This window comes from Strix uralensis, chromosome 4, assembly GCF_047716275.1.
Source record: "Strix uralensis isolate ZFMK-TIS-50842 chromosome 4, bStrUra1, whole genome shotgun sequence".
Lineage (NCBI taxonomy): Eukaryota > Metazoa > Chordata > Aves > Strigiformes > Strigidae > Strix > Strix uralensis.
This window is the reverse complement of record NC_133975.1, coordinates 94,445,195-94,464,523: the sequence shown is the minus strand read 5'-3', so window position 1 is coordinate 94,464,523 and position 19,329 is coordinate 94,445,195. Positions and strand designations below refer to the sequence as shown.

The 19,329-nt window shown below is 44.9% G+C and overlaps 2 protein-coding genes and 1 long non-coding RNA gene across 4 annotated transcripts; 1 reads left to right on the top strand and 2 right to left on the bottom strand.

Annotated features, from left to right (window-relative positions):
- Positions 1-338: 338 nt before the first annotated feature.
- On the bottom strand, positions 339-9,199 carry SYNJ2BP (synaptojanin 2 binding protein). Of its 2 annotated transcripts, none has more exons than XM_074867996.1 (4): positions 9,027-9,199; positions 4,950-5,086; positions 3,331-3,426; positions 339-1,833 (listed from the first exon to the last, which is right to left on the bottom strand). In XM_074867996.1, the coding sequence occupies exons 1-4, from the start codon at positions 9,091-9,093 to the stop codon at positions 1,693-1,695; spliced, it is 441 nt and encodes a 146-aa protein (XP_074724097.1). In that variant the 5' UTR covers positions 9,094-9,199; the 3' UTR covers positions 339-1,692. The 2 variants fall into 2 exon arrangements, with proteins under 2 accessions (XP_074724097.1, XP_074724098.1); XM_074867997.1 differs by lacking the exon at positions 9,027-9,199 and adding an exon at positions 5,217-8,048.
- Positions 8,986-11,852, top strand: LOC141943193 (uncharacterized). Its single transcript, XR_012628876.1, has 3 exons — positions 8,986-9,107; positions 10,124-10,242; positions 11,652-11,852. It is a non-coding gene; the product is annotated as an uncharacterized LOC141943193 (long non-coding RNA).
- Positions 11,853-12,225: 373 nt separating this feature from the next.
- LOC141943187 (disintegrin and metalloproteinase domain-containing protein 20-like) lies at positions 12,226-18,493 on the bottom strand. The gene is given in 4 exon segments (XM_074867992.1): positions 12,226-13,835; positions 13,837-14,440; positions 14,442-15,010; positions 15,012-18,493. Coding segments are annotated over 4 exon segments (2,442 nt in total). The 5' UTR covers positions 16,197-18,493; the 3' UTR covers positions 12,226-13,751.
- Between the last annotated feature and the right edge of the window lie 836 nt (positions 18,494-19,329).

Genomic DNA, 19,329 nt, shown 5'->3' with positions numbered 1-19,329 from the left:
AGTCACCACATGCATCACCCCAGGCCATCCAACACCGATATACGTTCACCAAACCTCCTCTGTTCCCAAAGTCCCCCAAGGACACCAAGCAAAATTCCTCCTGTTTCCTCTTCCCCTTATACTAGAGGAGTGTATAAGCCAAAGCAAGATTTCATGTGGTCTAAGTGCTCCAAAACACCATTGTGATTTAGGAACATCATGTATAACAGCATACCATTTCTATCTCCAGCAGACGGCAGGAATACAGCCCTGAGCAAACACACAACAATTTCAAACACATCAGCAATGTTTGACTAGAAAAATAAAGAATAGAGATAAGTAAAGCACCGAGACACCAGTTTTTCTTTGTTTGAATACATATATTGCATATGTGATTTTTTTTTTTTTGGCATCATACAGACCAGACCATGCATTTTGCTTTTCTTTTACAAAAACAACAAAACACATTGATTTCTTGGAGACAAGAGAAAGAGGTCTTACCCCACAGAGCTCATGTCAGCTGGGGCATTTAAAACCATTCAAATCACAGTGAGGAGATGAGACCCTGCAGGTAAATTCTGCAACACACTTTCCAGAGCCAGGGTCTCTCCCTTTGGTTTTACTCACTAAGCCTTACCCTGCCTTACACCTGCCAGTCTGTCTCCTGAACATCACATCAGTCTTCACAACCAAGCACTAGCCAGGACAATCCCAGCCTGCTCTCGGCTTCTCCCTTTCAATCATCATAAGATTTTCTGACTGCAGACAGCAAGTTAGCTGCTACAGAAAACTTTATCTAAAATATTCCTCACACAAAAAAATAACCCCCAAAACTGACCTTTAACCTGAGAGATGCAGACTTCGACCCACTTGACGGATGGAGGGATTATTGCTTCATTACTAATTTAAAGACTCTTCTGTAGCTTCAGCATGCCCAGATCTCTTGCCAGTGCTCATCCTTGTGATTCAGTTGTCTGCTTGTCTCTCTCCAAGTATGCTAGCATTTTGTGGAAAGCTTTCTCTTACAACTCTGACCCAAGAATGAGCAGTCATCCTGACAAAGTCTTTTTCTAGCAGCAGGCTATCTTCTGTCTTTCCAGAACTGGTAGAATACCTCACCAATACTGCATACTACTGTTAAATCAGCAGCTACACTGATGATTTTACCTGCGAAACCACAGATTACGTTTTATACATTTTTCTTAAGGCATTTAATTAGCAACAACCAACAAAAATTCAATGGAAAAAATAATATACCCTCTGCATTGCTTCTTTTTATTCAAGGTTCAGACAGGGATCATTAGTTTCAAGAAAAATTCAGTGGAAACAAGGCAAAGCCTCTAGTAAATATTTTTGATTTAAAACCACCCCAACCCCCACTCCCTTTAACCAAAAGTCACATCTTAAAACACGGAATAGATGAGTGTTTGAAAGTTCATGGTGCAAAACAGAGGAGGATGGCAAAACCTCCCCAGATTAGTCAAAAAACCAGCTATCCCACTCTATACATAAACACAGTCACCGCCCTTCCCCTTTTCCTCTCTGCTTCCATCCACCCTGCAACAAAATCAATATATAAAGAACATCAGCAGCAGCTTTATGATAGGCAATGATCCTTTCTGACATCAGTCTGTGATAAGATCGTTGATTCTCTATCTTTAAATTACATCATCGCTGTGTAAAATACGCAGTGATATCCAAAACGTGAACTCTTCACATCCGCTGTCGATACCTCAGCAAGATCCAGACTGCTGCTGCAGCAAGCGCCAGGCCTGGCACAAGAATGGCTGCTAGAGGAAGCCCACCTGATTCTCCATCACTCCGATGACCCACAGGGCCATTTTGTGGCTGCAACTACAATGAAAAAGAAAAGTATTTGTGTCAGAGCCCATCATAGGAGAGCCCCCACTTCTGTGTAGGGATCAGGTGGCTCTATAAGGATGTGCAAGATGGTTTCCCCAGGTACCTGTACACTCCACACATGGAAGGGTTAGAATGGCTCTGGATGGACTGAGTTTTCACTGCAGGGTACCCAGTCACCACCAGGCACCTTCATGTTTCTCTGCCACTTTGTAAGCTAGGACTAACAGCTGGCTCTGGGTATGTCTCATATAGCAGAAGCAATGACACATACACACCCAGTCATCCCTTGATGTACTCCCAATCACACAATTTCTTGGTGTCTTTACCAGGAAAAGGGCATCACAAGTTCTCTCTGCTTTTCTTACCTGCCCTATGTACACTGGTCCAGAAAATTTACTCCTTTACTAAGGGAGTAGGAAAGGGGCCTCAACTCACCTCTCCCTATCAGCAGGCTGATCAGTATTTCCTTTGTCAACTTCAATGCTAGCTAGGGATGTTCAAATTACAACAGTGGATTAAGGATTCCTCTCTTTCTGTATTCAAAATGGTGCTAGTATATTTAAATTAGCAGCCCACGTTTCATAGAATCATAAAACCATTTAGGTTGGAAAAGACCCTTAAGATCATCGAGTCCAATTGTTAACAAACACTGCCAAGTCCACCACTAAACCATGTCCCTAAGTGCCACATCTACACATCTTTTAAATACCTCCAGGGATGGTGACTCAACCACTTCCCTGGGCAGCCTGTTCCAACACTTGACAACCCTTTCAGTGAAGAAATTTTTCCTAATATCCAATCTAAACCTCCCCTGGTGCAACTTGAGGCCATTTCCTCTTGTCCTATCACTTCTTACTTGGGAGAAGAGACGGACACCCCCCTCGCTACAACCTCCTCTCAGGTAGTTGTAGAGAGCAATAAGGTCTCCCCGGGCCTTCTTTTCTCCAGGCTAAACAACCCCAGTGCCCTCAGCTGCTCCTCGTAAGACTTGTGCTCTAGACCCTTCACCAGCTTCGTTGCCCTTCTCTGGACACGCTCCAGGACCTTAATGTGTTTCTTGTAGTAGTGGGCTACACACATCTCAACACTACCATGAGTGATGACCTCTGAAACAACAGGGGAGTTTTGTCTCCAGTAAGATTTTGGCTTCTGAAACAAAACTGGAGAACTTGAGATTCTGTCTTCACAGGCAAACCTTTGCCTCCGAGAAAGGAGATCTGTGAGAAAACACACCATACTCCAGGCAAAACAAAGACCTGGGAACTTCTCCAAACTCACCTCTTCACTGATACTGTTACATTCAAGTAATGCACAAATAATTACAGCCGTGGTCAACTAGAGGAGGCCATAGTTCAAATAACATATGCATAATTGACAATGACCACCTGGACACGGTATTTCTATGCCTCATGAAATAAGAGAGCTATCCACCAGAAAAAACAGTCTAAACTGAGCCAGAAGTAACCCTAAGAAACAGGTAAGACATACCCTGCGCTGAATCTTCAGAGACACGTCACAGCCTGCGTTCCTGAACAGTTCCACAGCATCCTTGTGCTGCAAATCCTTCAAGTCTCTGCCATTGACCTAGCAAAAAGGGAAAATGAGAACCAGTTGCTGAAGGGCAAAAAGCAAATTTTTAATGATGGAGGCTAACAGGAAAGATAGGAGATAAAAATCTTCCTCTTTCACAAAATTCTGCATTTGGGGCATGATATTATCATCAGCAAGATCCATACTCATCTATTCATATGATAGATGTATTTTTATACGTTGAGAGATAACATGAGAAACTCCAAGCCAAAACACAGAGGTACTGAAAAAAAACTACCTAGAAGCAAAATCAGAATATAAGACAACAGCTGTTTTCAATAGCAGCTTCTTATGCTGTTGCTTTACTGGAAACAAATCAAAGGTGTAATTCTGACAGCTAATGAAAATAAAAGCGCAGCTACAGCAAAATTATTATTATGAGTCTTTCCCACATTGTTCCCTTTACTGGTCTACCTTTGAAACCTTTCTGTTTGAAAGAATGTTGTAAACATATATTTAAAAGCATATTGATGTACCAAAACAAAAAAGACTTACTTACATATTGGCATCCACTTGAAAGTGTTAGAATTTTTCTTAATTTAAAATAATATCTCATGGCAGAAGGCTTTATAACCTACGTGATTTCATTCCCTAACTGATGATACCCGTCCTAATCTTTCTTTTTCATTCCCATTACCCCTAACTGTATCCCCTGAGATCACATCCAGTGCCTCCCTTCTCTTGATACTTAGACTGCTCAAACACAAGTACTTAAATATTAAACTGTCAAGAAAAAAGAGGATAATATTCTCTGTTTAACTTATTATCATTTTCTGGATCAATAATAGGCTCCAACTAGTGCAAGGCACTCTATAGAGGCTAACAAGATTACATGTGGAACGTTAATAAGCAAGTATAAAATAAAATAAAGGTGCATTAAAAGATCATGCATCACACTAGCAGATGTTACTTCTTCACTCATCACTTTGTAAAGCGTATTGTCTTGCATGATTGCCAACTGTCTGAAGAACCAGTGGGACTGAACCTCAGCCACTTTAAAACATTCTTCTAAAAGGAGAAACAGCCTGTATTATTCCTGATGAACTGAAATTAAAAGTTTTATGGCCTAGAAGTTTTATAGCCAAAAAAATCCCCCTGAGTAAAAGGATCAGTACTCATGGACTACCAGTCAAAAAAATGGAAACTTAACAGGTGGAAGACCTTTATTTACATGTGTGTAAATGATGATCTGTTGCGAGCAAGAGGTCTGATGGATTCTAAAACCTTAGGGAGGCAAGTCACAGAGGAAATACAAACGCAGCACCAAGGAGCGCTTCTGAGACAAATCAAGAATGCAGAAGAGATGGGCCTACGTCTAGAGGCACTCATCTCCCTAGTGCTCAAAGCTCTCCCCAGACCCCCAAGATACCTCCCCCATGGAGTTTGCTCAGCATCATCTAATTCCGTTCATCACATCCTTCCTCTGCGTGCACTGCAAACGGCAAACCTGCATCTCATATCACATCACTGGTCACTGTATTTCAAGAACACATGGGGCAACAGAAGAAAGGGCTTACCGCTAAAATTTTATCTCCTTCTTGTAACCGGCCATCAAGGTAAGCTGCCCCATCCTTTTTGATCCGGCTGACATAGATGCTGCTGTCATTGGAAACGTACTGCTGATCTGTCCCACCAACAATGTTGAAGCCCAGCCCTAAGGTAAGCCAAAGAGAAAGTTGATGAGAAAAAGCTCAAAGCTTCAGACATTCTTGCTGTTGTTGGGGACTGTACCCTCCCACATGGTCCTGTTTTCTCCACCTTACTAAAACTCACAGCACACAAACCTGCATCACCCTTTCCAACCATCACTGTCTAGAAAAGTTATTCTTAAGAAACTGGTCTTGAAAGCAGAAGAGAGACTCTGAATGCCCGGGGGTCAAGATGTTTCATTCCATAAAGCATCCATGAGCCATTTTCAGGTGGGTGTTGGGGAATACTGAGGGACATGCCATCATTTCTGCGATGCCGATTCAGCCCTCAGCAGGAATACACCTCTTCAGCACAGCATGAAAGAAAGCATTCTGCATTTCACAAGAGGCTATAGTAAATCATTACCTTTCAGCAACAAGAAATCATGACTAACAAGCATTTCATGAGCTGGGAAACAGAGTTAGGAAAGGCAAGGAACGTTAGACCCTGTCTACAGATGAGGAAACAGGCAAGCAGAGCTGGGTGACCAGCCGGAGGGCACCTAGAGCTCAGAAGGCTCCCCTTCCACATCTCAGGAGCTGGAACTGACATCCTTCGCCTCCAAGAATAAGATTAGCTTCAAGGCAGCTACTTCAAATTGTGTGTAATCACTTTGTTCTGTTTCAGGAATTCAAAACACGACAGGAAATAAAGACAAAGTTCTCAGATTTAAAGCAAAACAAAAAGGAATACACATACATTGAACAAAGCTGATGCCCACTTCACATTTTTGTTATGTTTCATATTGTTCTTTAAAATAAGCCTCAATTACAGATCTCTAGCTAGAACCAGCTGCTGGATTAAAGTTCACTTAAAGATTAAGACTTCTTGTTTCATCAAAATCCAGAGGAACAGATTGAATTCAAAATCTGGAAAACCACAGGTTATGAGAGCACATTCCCCATTGCACATGCAGCTAAGTTTCTCTGTAAATAATAATATGTGACAAGGGACGGGAAAGATTCCCTAAGAAGAGGCTTGCAATGCAAAAAGAAAGAAAAGTCAATGAAGAAGAAAAAAATCAAATATACAACCAAAGTAAACAGAGAAAAACAAAACCTTTCTTTTTTCTGACATAAACCAGTCATTCAAAATCTATTCTCAAGAACAGCTGAAGGCAGATTCTCCCCACCTTCAGCCAGGCTGATTTATTTATTTTCCCTTTCTTTCTTACTTTCTCTCAAAGTTGGGACTAGAAACTTGGAGAAGGAGAGTTGCAAATGAAAGTAAAACCACCTTGTGCCTGCTGGGAAGCAGCATTTTAAATCAGTCATAGGAGATCAAAGGATGTACAAGATGAGTCATACTATTTTAAGTGTGCATCTACAGCTGGGAAGAAAAGAAATATTAACAGAAGTCTTGCCACACCTTTTTTTTTTTCCTCCCCTTCCTGGCAGCTTTAGACAAACGAGGAAAAAAATGGAAGCGGCAGCAGATTGAAGAAATACAGACATTTCAGCTAGACTAATATCTATTCCAAGAAGGAATGGTTGTGCACAATAACACACCTTTCAATGGGAATTTTAAAAAAAAATAATTTTCCATTAAGCCAGTAAGCTGGGAACAGGAGAAATCAATACTACAGAAAGTACAAGGTTTAATCAACACTTATTAAACAGATAGAAGGAAGGAATCAGTTTCAGAACCCATTGATTCTCACACACATACAAACCCCCCCATATATATATATATTAAAAAAGTATACATTTTGCAAGTTTTCACCCACGATAGGAAAAGTAATCAAAGCCATAGCTTCCATCAGCAGAGGCAATATGAGATAGGAACAGACCTTTGCAACAAAAAGAAGCAGCAGTTCATGCTAGACCAAGTTAAGTATTCACAGGGCTTTTTCACTGTGCCTTTCCTTTCCAGCACTTCCACTCTGGCTAAAAATATCTTCCCTATCATTCCTGGAGTTCTCTGCTGTTCTCCCCTCTTCCAGTTCATGCAGCCATAGAAACACCGCACAACCGTGAGAAAAGGAGCAAGGGAAGAAGAAAGCACATGGCACTAAATCCCTTGTCTACAAGGGACCAGAAGTGCAATGGCAGAGCTTTAAAAGTAGGCTCTGGTCTAAACTTCTGACCCTCCGTATGCCTCATTTACGCTCCTGAAACTTAAAAAGCCCCTCAAAAAGACATTAAAAAAATCATGATTAGTAGGATTAGGAAAAGAGAGATTGAATAATATTGCAAATTGAACCGATTAAGTTATTCGCTTTTCCATAAAACCAGATTTTTCTCCTTAATTTCAGTCTAGTACTTCAGACGGAAATTTGAAAAAAAAGAGACATACACACACTGCTTTGCCACTCTAAATACATTCACCTCCTCAGCAAACTTCTACCAGAGATGTTCAGCATCTTAAAAAGCTGCAGTCAAAACTCTGATTACAGAGATTAAAGGATTACACTGTGCTTTACAGATAACAGCATTTTGTTCCTTCCACAGAAGTGAATAATAATTCACATGGTAAATCAAGGTCATCAGGGGCTGTGGGACCTTCAAATCAAGTGACATAGTTAGAAACCTAACTCTAAAAATACACGGACCATCTTAATGACGGGACAAATGCTGCTTGTGGCAATCTGATTTAAATTGCTGTGACCACATTCAAGACCTCTCAACTCTGCCCTTCAACATCCCCGTCCACCTCCCTCAAAATTTCAGGTTCCCAAATGTATGGAAAGAGCCTTCCCATCAGAAATGGTTTCATCTAAGCAAATAATTTTCACTGACAAGCACAGCTTCATTAATTTGAGCTTGTGGCTGTGCACGCAGGGCTATGCAGGTTCCAGACACTGGCCACTCGGGCAAGCAGGGCTGGCAGAGGGCTGCCTGCTGGGCTCACCCTTTGGGTTGTGATCACTGACAGGGGGTCCAGGACAGACCCCAGCCCTGACGGGAACGACCTTCACCCTGGCGAAAGGGAAATGACACATAAACCAACGATGCGGGTGCTGTGGGTCCCTGGGGGGCCCGTGGAGCCGAGGCCGACCAGCAGCCGCAGCCAGCAGTTGTGCAGACAGAAGGGCCGGGGCGTTTTCTTTCATAGTCGTTTTAATTAAAGAGAAGGCCTCGCACACCAAAGTACAGGACCTCCCTGGAGCCTGCGGTTCTTTTGGAGCCAGTCTTTTGCTCCAGAGCCGTACAACTGGCATTAACTTGCCGCACTTCTCGAAGTGCGATTTGAATGGCATCATAATCCTGTAAAAATACGAGGGTGGACAGGCATCTGCAGGCTTCCAGGAGAGCACACACTGCTGTGACAGGAAAAGCAAAGCCCAAAAAACGCCCCACAGGCTGTCGCGTTCCCTCTCCCTCACCACCCCGAAGCCCGAGCAGTTAACATAAAGTTGACAGTACAGGGTACGGTCACTTCGACTAACGTTTTTCAAAACGCCCCCTAATTTTGGGTATCCGAGAGGGCTGAGTGCTGAGCACCTGCCTGGAAAGCAACAGGAGCTGCACCGGCGAGGGCAAATCCTGGGGAAACCAGACGCGAGTTGTTCCGCCCGAGACACCAGCCGCAGCCGGTGCTCCCACAGAAGACAAAGCCTGGCCCAGCCAGCTCTCCCTCACGCAGGTCACGGGCTCTTCCCGCGGCAGACTATCCGCCACAGGCGCTTTCCATGGGCACGCCGCGGCAGGAGAGTCCGTCGGGGCCGGGAAGCCCAGGGCTGCCGCCCCAGTGCCTGGGAGCGGGCGCTGCGCTCCCCGGCCCGCCCCGCCGGGACCCTCCCGCCGCCGCCCCAGCGTCCGCTGAGCCCCCCCCGGCCCAGCCCCCGCCGCCGCTCCCGCTCCGGCCTCCCCGCCCCGCCGGGGGCTGCGCAGGCCTCGGCGCGGCTGCCCCGGCCCGGGAGACGCCGAGGGCCCGGCGAGGGGCGGCCGCCGCCGCCGCCTTACCTGAGGGTCTGCGGGTGAGGCTGATGACCTCCTCGGAGAAGCCGCCGCCCGCCACGCTGCCGTTCATGCTGCGGCCTGAAGGTGCAGTGGGCTCCCGGGGCAGCCCGCTTTCGTTTCCTCGGCCGCCGCCGCAGGGCCGCGCCGCGGAGCGCTGGGAGTTGTAGTCCGCGGCCGCGCCGCCCGGGGACGGGGCCCCGCCGCCAGCCAGCGCTCCCGGCTCGCCGCGGGCAACCCGGGCCTGGGGCCGGCGGGCGAGGCCGCGCCCGGGGGCCCCCGCCTGTGCCCGGCCCCGGCCTGTGCCCGCGGAGCCCGGCCCTCACCGCCGGCCGGCGGCCCGCCGCCGCCGTGCCATGGGAAGCGGTGCCGGTGGGCGCCCCGCGTGCGGTACGTCCTTCGGGCTGAGGGCCCGGGGCCGCGGCGGCCTGCGGAACGGGGCTTCTGCCGCCGGCACCCTGGTACCCCCGTGCTGGGCTCTCACCGCGGAGTCGGAGGAGGGGTGGGCCTGCCAGGGTGCACAACACAGCGTCCTGTTGCCCGCAGGCACCCTCCCCTGCCCCTGCCCAGCGGCTTCGCCTGGCCCCCGCTCCGCTCCCCAGGTTTCTCCTGAGGCTTAAGGAGTGGGTGGCAGTTTGCTAGGGGGGAGATGGGTGACCTGCTCCCAGCCCTTCTAACTGGCCACACATCAAACTCAAAAGCAGATCAGACAGAGATGGGCAGAAGCAAAAGCCCACTGCAGAGAGCATCCATGCCAACTCTAGTTATCCTGCGAATCAGTACAGGTAGCCTTAGATTCAGAACCACAAATAGCAAGCACACAGAACTACTGTGCTGACCACCACTGCTGGGAACAATAAATACCTGACTGTGTGCTACAGAAGGTGTTCAGTTTGAGGATTTGGGAGATTTTCTCAAAACTACAGAACAGATAATTACCTAGCAAGGCAAAGTAGTTCAGCTTTCCATCTAACAGAGGAGCCACTTGAACCTGGGACTCCTGTACCCTCAGGGAACTCTTGAAGCAGTAGATTATTGGGAAAAAGCAAGGCAAAAATTTATCCCTCCTTATTTCCTTATTAAACTACCCTTATCTTTTTCAGCACATGCTGCAAGTGTGGCAATACAGATAATGACAACTGGGAACAGTGACCAGGGCCTGGTGCAATTTAATCACCTAACTGCTTGGCACTACTGGGACAGCCACATCTACTCATTGCAGGTACTTTTCTGATGAAAATGAGGACAGAGTGCTCTGGTCTTCAGTGTTACACTACCAATCTGTCTGTCTGGTACTGCAGTACAGATAAATATTTTTGACTGCATTCATTCAAAGATTATCTGCACTTTTGGATTCCTCAATTTAACAGGGAGAGGCAGCCTGGGTGCTGGATCTCTGGATTAGAGGAAGAGTGTGCCACAGGCCTTAATGCTTAGTTCTAACACTCAGTTTAGCACAACTGTCTCAGAGGTGGGAGACAGGCATTCAGGGCCCAATTACACCTTCCATGATGAGCAAAGTCTATCACAGGAGGATTTCTTAAACCATTAAGCACAGCATTCAGTTTCCCACCTGTTTCAATCCAGTTCCCACAGTTACATTGTCCTGGATATCTATACTTACTTTTTGCCAATGATTAAGAAGACTGGAAAGCAGAATTTGCACAATGGCCATCAATTATTTTTCCTCCAAACTCAGGTTCTGCTAATACAGTACTTGGCAAACTCCTTGAAGATGCATACTGTTCCTTAGCAGCAGCTTTAATGTATTTTAGAGATGACAGTCTTGGCTTAGAACAAAAACAATCTCAGATCAAGATAAAATTGAAAAACCCTCTTAATATTGCAGTTAAAAGTCTTGTTAAGCCAAGACAAGATTTCAAACAAGAAACATGGGTAAATCATTGTTGTCACTTACTCCTAGGCAGCTCCACCCACCACCTCTGGCCTGCCACATGCTAACAGGTACCTAAGACTTAACACCTTGCTGCACCGGCACAGACCATTTCATGTGTCTTCATAGTCAGACACTTCCCTCCAGCACCATTTCACATACTAGACTGACCCACATCTCTTCGGAGATGGTGCAGCAGCATTTGCAGGCTGCCTTTTCCATATACAAGTGACTTACACATTAGCGAAGTTCTCACATCCATTTAAAACATTAAAAAAGGCAATTAAAACTAGGAGGAAAAAAAGGGGGCTAGCCAGAAAGATTAGGACTTGCACCTTCACACCACAGCAGAGTAGTGGGACATTTCTCAAACCGCCAAAAATACCTAGTTATTTGTTGCTATGGTGAAATGAGAAACAACAATCTTTTCAAGGCAAAAAACCTTACTGAGGGAGCTCACACATTTTATAAAAACATAGACTAGGTTTGTTGGGATGCATGTTTGTCTTGCTCATATGGCCTAAGCAGAAATAGAAGAAAAGCATACAGAAATACTCCTGTGCAAAGCTTGCTGAAAGCTTCCTCCCAATTAACAGTCATGTGTTTTTAGATCAATCCTTAAGCACAGAGAAAAATGGAAACTACAGCATTTTATTGCTTTGTCTCATCCAAAGTTACATTTGTAAGTAAGCTTTCTAGCCTAAATTGTGCTTTCATTTACACCTCTGTCTCTTCAGTATGCAGGTCTGTAAATAAGAACTCGTGAAGTGTTTCTCCAGCCTCAGGGTCTTGGCAATTTATGGTACACTATCCATCAACAATAGCAGGCCATCACGGTGGCAGCCTGAGACTTCTGCCACTGATGTTTATGTATTTAAAAAGCAAAATAAAAAAGTCTGCCAGTACTTACCAGTTGTGCATAGCTAATTGGAAGGTGATGCGTGTGGTGCTTGTGTCAGTTTTTAGCTCCATCTTTCACCTCATCCACATTCCCTATCACATATCCCTTGCTTCTCACACTTGAATTAAGATTGTTATTTCTGAGAAAAAAAACCCCCACAACTCTTCCCCACCACCACCAAAAAAAAGGTCTCTGGTTATAAGGAATATATTTGGGGTGTTAGTCAAGGGGCAGTTATCTTGTCTTGACAAAAACGCAGAATTAAGTTTTCTTCATCTAATGAAAACCAGCCATGTTGTATCAAGACAATAAGCGTAGCCTGCTGAACAAACAATGTGTTACCTCATTTCCCTAGACAAATACAGATAACAATTTAAGGACCCATTTGCTTTAGACAAAAAGGCATGAAGAACCGTGAATTACATCCTTTATACTTCACATCCAATCATAATGAAACCAGCCCTTTTTTAATGCAGAACACAATCATTTTTAAAAAACCTAAACAAACATACATGAAAATGTGTATTCTAACAAGAATAAATGTCATACTTGGGAGGCAGCAAGAGTTGACCATCATCATTTAGGAAGAGTGACCAACATCTTTTCTTCCCAAATGTTGCAAGTGTTGAGGTACTTATCCTACCTTTATAGAATGTTTCCTAAAAATGTGGTCTTTGCTTTCCAAATACAGATAATTCTTTTGGTAGCAGACAAGTGTATTATAGCCCTTAATCGAGAAACATCGGTCCTTTAAAAAAAAAGTTTTCACTGTAAATCTGCACTAGACTCCTCTTTACGCTGATCTGGTTGAAAGACCTAGTCACTGCTATAATATAAATAATAAAAGTTATTGAATGGTATTTCCACATCCCTTGTATTTTATCATAAGTTAGACACATTTTATCTCATGTTAAAAAATGAAAAATGCAGTGCTGCTGTGTGGCACTCCATAGAGCTGCAAGGACACAGTCAGTAATAGCTTAAGCAGCAATCACATAGTAAGCCAAGAGAAACCCCCTGCGATAGTTAGATAAAACTTCTATCAAATATTGCAGGAATTCGAGGGGGACGGGACGACATGACACAGTTGCACAATAGTTCCAAATATTTTAGAAATTCAGTGAACTAGTGCAACCTCACAGACAGCTCCTCTTAGCGACAATAAAATACACTGCACTCCTCAGAAGAGCTCAGCAGTCAAGGTACTGGAAAGTTTCCAGAAAAGAAGGACAATTTGTTCTTCTGAAATGTCAGGTTTGGTGTCACTACACTTTTGACGTACATCTTATGGTTCAGACATGTAATGCTTTCTGGCGTGATCTGGGTAATACTTCTCTACTGTCTCACAAAACAAGGACTCTGTTCCCTGGGATCTGAAGGGCTACTCCCTAGAAACAGCTGGAAGGGCTTATGCCACAAACACCTGCATCTCACTGCAATACCTGTTTCTTGCTGCTTGTGTGTCACAGATGTGCGTTAAATGGAGACTGCAAGAGCAATTTTTTCTCTGGTTATTAATGACTAACAGAAGCAAGATGTTCACTTACCATCCTTCTCCCTGAACTGGAGAAAACATTAGATGAAGGAGTAAATTGGAGCAAACAATTTATCTGCACCTGTTTTAAGTAGTTTACATTTGTAAACTGTTGCTATGAAGCATAAGCACCATACCTACAGTTTACCTAACTACTTCAGTTTAAGAGCTCAAGGTGCAAAGAACAGCATGCCGTATTGCCTGCATTTATTAACTTAAAATAAACAAAGATAACATTTACTCTGCATTTAATGATATCACATGAGATTAGAACTATTCAGAACATGTTGAATTATTTTGATGAGTTATCAGCAGGCTCTACTCAAAGGAGATTTCCCCAGGAGCATCCAAAGTTACTGCTTGTTGGTCTTCGGCGAGTGCTTTGTGGTGGATTTTGACTCACTAGCAGGTGTTCTCCTTTAGGAATCGCTGGCACCTCCAGTATTTGAAACAACCACTATTATCTTCTGTGGAACTGGGCCTTTTTCCTCCTAAGCCATCCCACTATTTCACATTTACAAAATATGATACAGGTCACTCCAAAGATACACAGAAGGAGAAGACTAAGTGGTGCTACTCCTATTTTTGCTCTCCAAAAAATCTCCCTGGCTGGAGGGGCTCCACTGTCAATGCTACCTCCAAATCCTTCCCATTCACAATATGGAGGAGCCCAGCCATACCTGCAGTGACAGTTCTTATGATTGTTACACACTCCTCTGCCCTGACACTTTGTCACATTACAGTCATAGTTCAGCAGTGAGATGCTGGTACATGTCCTGTTGATACAAAGCTTATCACTACCACATGGCATGCCATCTGCCACAGCTCCCACATCAGCTATTGGTATCCCTACATGATAGTCGAGACCCCAAGACTTTTTATCTCCAACAAGGGTTTGGACTAGCGTTATGTGGTTCTGCAAGGCAGGCAATTTGTGTATGTTCTCACACTGGATCCTACCACACAAGATATCCTCAGTCCTGCATTTTGTATAATGGATATTGTTATGAATACCACAATTCCCAAACCAGTCACCTCGAGTATTCACTGCTTTGAAGCAGTCTAAAGGAGCAACCCTGGCTTGTTTGCCAGAGATGCTGGCACTGTTTAGCATGGGAAGAACATTTTCCTCAATAGCAATAACCACTATCTTTGCAAGGGGCTCTATCTTGTACATACATGTCTGGTGGGCACCAGGGGGAAGTCCCGTTGCAATACTCTGGCAGGTCACAGTCACCAGTACTTGCTCTGCAGAGTGTTCCTGCTGGAAGGACCTGGCAGCTCTTGCAGCATTTTCCAGAAGCACAGACCGAACCTGCAGTAAACGTACAGTTCGGGTGACAACAAGGATCCTTTCTGCAGTTTGATTCTGAACCACAGTCACACTGCCCTCCACTTTCTACTATCTTATTCCCACAGTATCCATGCTTCATGGTGTAGAAAGTGCCAGGTGCTGGTGGTTGACGAATGCAGCCAGCGCCACGCCCAAGCAGGTCAAAATAGCCTTTGTAACTGCAGTTATTGAACACATCAGTGTCAATATCACTTTCGTACATGACGCATTTCTTTCATCTACATTTACAGCCCTGTTCATCATGGCGCATCCCAAGAGTATGGTCCAGCTCGTGGACAAATGTGATAATGAATGAGGACAGCTTCCTTATCAGTGAAGGAAACAACTGCTGATGACCACTGGTTATTACACATGGACCCCAGAAACACCAATCCCAGGCTCCTTCCAAAGCACTGAAATGCAAATAAATGAGCAGTGTCATGGCACATCTGTGGAGACAGGTCTGTCCTCTGCTATTTGTTAAAGTAATCAAGTGCCTTGTTGGCAGAGTTAGTAATGTTTATAAGGTTGCTTTTGGTGCAGATCTCCAGTCCCACAAGAAACAGCTGAACAGAAAACTGTTCGTACAGAGAGTCCCCAATGTTGATGATTTCTATGACTTGCGTCAAGACTTCTGATTCAGTCCTGCCCGACTTCATGAACCGCACGTTGTCCATGACCACTACCATCTTCACATACCTGACGTGGGTCCACCAGTCCTTCAGCATCTCCTCCTCCTCCACCCAGGGGACCTTGAGCCACAGCAGCAAAGCCTTTTGGTGCTGCAGCTCCTCCAGGGTCAGCCCACAGGTGGGGCCCACGGGGCTGTTGGCCTACTCCATGCGGTAGAGGATGTGCCAGAAGGCCGGATCGTCAGGGATGGGCTCGATCTCGTAGGTGACATACTCCACCCAGAGCACACCATGGAGGCCGCTGCTGCAGGTACTGAGGGCCACCAGGGAGCCAGGGCTCCCCTGCACCTCGCCCTGGTAGAGGCAGTTGTCCTGCACAAAGGGGTGCTGCTCCCAGTGGGCCCCATCCTTGCCGTAGGTGACCAGGGTGAAGGGGCTGGAGACCAGGCCCCACCTGGGCCGCAGGTGTGGCACTCACAGCTGCCCCGCTACCTCCAGCCAGTAGGACACTGCCAGGGGGCTGGTGTCAGCACAGGGGCTCAACTGCCGTGGCACCGTCACCCATGTGGCAGTGACACACAGCTCCCCACATGGGTCCCCTGGAGCAGCAGGGCACCCCGCCAGGCCCAGCAGCATCAGCAGCCCCAGCAGTGCCCCCATCACCGCTGTGTGAGGGGATGGAGCCTGGAAGGGGCCTGCCAGGGGGGAACCACCCCGAGGCCTCCAACTGCCCCTTGGCGGGGAGGGCTGCAGCTGGGTAGGAGCGGCAGCATCGCCACCACCTTTGCCTTCCCCCAGAGAAATGGCACCCTGCTGCCTGCAGGTATATCTCAGAGGGCTGCGAGGGCACCTCGAGATATCGAGCCCCTGCTCTTTGTGCATGTACAGAGGCTCTTGTGGAGAAGAACAAATAAATTAGCCTACCACAAGCACTTCCCAGCTTTTTATAATCTTCATTTTCAAATTAATGGGTGTTTCTCCTGAGCAGACATAGCACGGAGGAGCCCCAGCTCAGCTTCACAGTCCTTGTCACAGATGTTTGTGTTGAGCAAAAGGATCGTCTGGTCTGTTTTAATAGCTCAAAGGCTGGCTTTTGCTTTGTTCACTATTTTATTAAAGGATAATTTGTGAGTGGAGATCAGACTATTTTAAAAGAATATTTGGAAAAGCTCAGGGTCTGTCACGAAGAAGTACAGAAATACTAGTCCTAGTAACCAGCTAGGAGACACAGCACTCCTTGGTGCCATTTCATAGCATGTGCCTTACTACAGTAACTACAGCTACACACACACCTCCCAAGAAAAAAGGTAAAACCAGAGAGAAATTCAGTTCCACTACGTTCAATAATACAAAGGCAATCTAATAGCACCAAGTATAAAAGCATAAAGCCTGTTTACACCACAGCTGTTACACACCTACTGCAATGTGCCTTAATTACAGACATCACCGATGCAACAGCCATTTTCCCACATCATGGCGTTTCTAAAGGTGTGTGCTTGCACTGGGAAGAGACAGCTTACCAGTACATCTTGGCTGCCATCCCTGTTTTAGAGAACAGCTCCACCAAGACACAACTATAAGACAGTGATCTAGATTGTGGTAAGACAGGATGTCCTGCGCAGCACAGCTATGCACACTGGATTTTTTGGCACACAGTGCTGGGATTTAACACAGCCACAGCTGTTATTTTTGGGGAACTCTTCAAAACTTTCTTTTCAGCACTGAAAACATGTCTAGGATGAAGTTCAACCTGCTATGGCCCTTATCTTTCTCAGCTGCAGGAGGTGCGTCCTCCCACCATGCCATCTCTATCTCAGGGATCCTGCCTTTCGGCACCAACTTCTGGGTGCTGATCATCACCCTGGCATGGACAGCAATACTTAACAATTCAAACTGCCCGAGACAGACACTGCCCCTCAGGAGGCTGAACAGGGAGAGGAGCAGCTGGCAGGGTGCTCAGAGCCTCCCTCTGCTGCCTCACACCCCAGGGACCGGAGCGGGCACATGGCAGGCCTAACCAACAGGCGTGGAGGTTGCCAACAGTTGTCCAAAGGGGCTTCAGATTCTGTGAACTGGCACCTTGCTCATTCACTGCAGGTGTGGCCAGCATTAGTAGCTAACAGTAATACAGTAATAAATATTATTACAAGTAATAAATAAATATTATTACAAATAATAAATAACTTGTAATACAGTACCTCAAATTAAAGAAATGAAAACAGAACACCTGCTTCTATTAGGATCTTTCTAGATATCCAGGTAGAAAGATCCTTCTAGATATCCATAATTGTATATTGTTTGAAATTTATTACTGCTTTACCTAAAAGTGAACAAAGTTGTGACCTGTTAGCCTTAGATTTATTTTCTTATTAGTTTGAATTTTAAAATTACAGAAACTATTTTCTGTTAAGTCTTTTATGTGCAGTTAGTTGTTGAATAATTGTCCCATTTTTCAATTATCAGTTTTGCATTTCAAGGCTGTGAACTACGTCAGATTATGTCTTTTGCAATAAATATAACACATACCACAATAACTATAATAAAAATCCTGTTACATAATGTTTGTGTGCAGTGTCTGTAGAGCTATTTTTAAATGCATACTTCTGCTGTGTGATCACTCCTTAAATTATAGAAAGGCCCTACTAAATCGCTCTGCCAGCTTGCTAGAGACATGTCTTACCTCACCCCAGAAGTTGCCTACTACTTTCTCTTTTACCATAAACATAATTATATACTTAGGATTAGAAAGTACTCTGGTTCCATTGAACTCATTGCAAGTTATTCTTAGAGGGAAGCATCAACATAAGTTTGCAACACTCCGTTGAGCACCTAAGCAAGCCCTTCACCACTGAGGTTACATAAAAAGGGATGACACTGTTGTGTTCAGGTTACCTGTACTCTGATTAGGTAAAGATCAAAGGGGATGGAAGGAAAGATTCCCATTATATGACAATGAACAGGTTGGAAGAGAAAATGACTACCTTACAGTGGAGCAGGGAAGAAATATCATAGTAATCTGTAGCTACTTCAACTGCAGAAACATTTGTTTGGCAGGTGTAACTGGCTTTCTCACGATTCATCAGTGTTCTTCACATTTTTTTCAATCTTGTAGCCCCCTAAAATTTCCAGTAAAGGTGAAAGCTCCTATGGAATTGAATCCTACAAGCAAGAGGTTTACTTTTCTCACTTACCTTCTGTAGAGTCTTTAGGAACAGGTCACAAAACCCCAGCAGCCTTGTTGACCACAGGTTGAAATCCACTGTCCTGGCAGAAAGAAATGAAGCCTTCTGATTGTTGAGAGATCAATAGCACATCATAACTCATCCCACTGAGAAAATTTCTCCCCACCCATCCATCCAACCATCCATGATGTACATTAGGCTACAGAAGGACACTTGTCACATAAGTGACCGTTTGTTTGTTCTGCACATGATTACAGGACCAAAGCAACACTTTATCAAAAATTCACCTTCCTCTCCAAGAAAAAAAAAAAAAAAAACGTCTTGAAGCCTGAATGCCTAGTTATCATCATTTGCTTTGCCATTAAAAAAAATATCAAAAAACCCCTGAAAGAGTGTATCACACCAGCTTCTGTTCAGAAGCCATCTGCTGGTTCAGTGAAGCCACAGCCTATTTGTGTAACACATCTTCACCATTTTTCTCACAGGGAACCTCCATGTCTCAAAATAAAGCTATTCTCTCCTATTCGCCTTGGCCCTCCTATTGCCTATACTTTTCTAACCTTGCTCCAAGTGCAGCTTGCTTTGTCAAACAACATGTACGGACTGTCCAAACGGCATCCTTCTTTGCTACGAAAAGGTTACTGAAATACGAATTATGGGGGCAGAGCAGCAAACAGGAACAGGCGAGAATAACACATGTAGCCTGGTCAGATCTTAACTTCATGAAAAGTTGAAAAAGGCAGTATTTCTGCTTCATCTGAGACACCATTAGCTTTACACAGTGAATCGAGGTAGCTAGACTGCCCCTCTTCCTACAGTGTGGCTGGATTTTT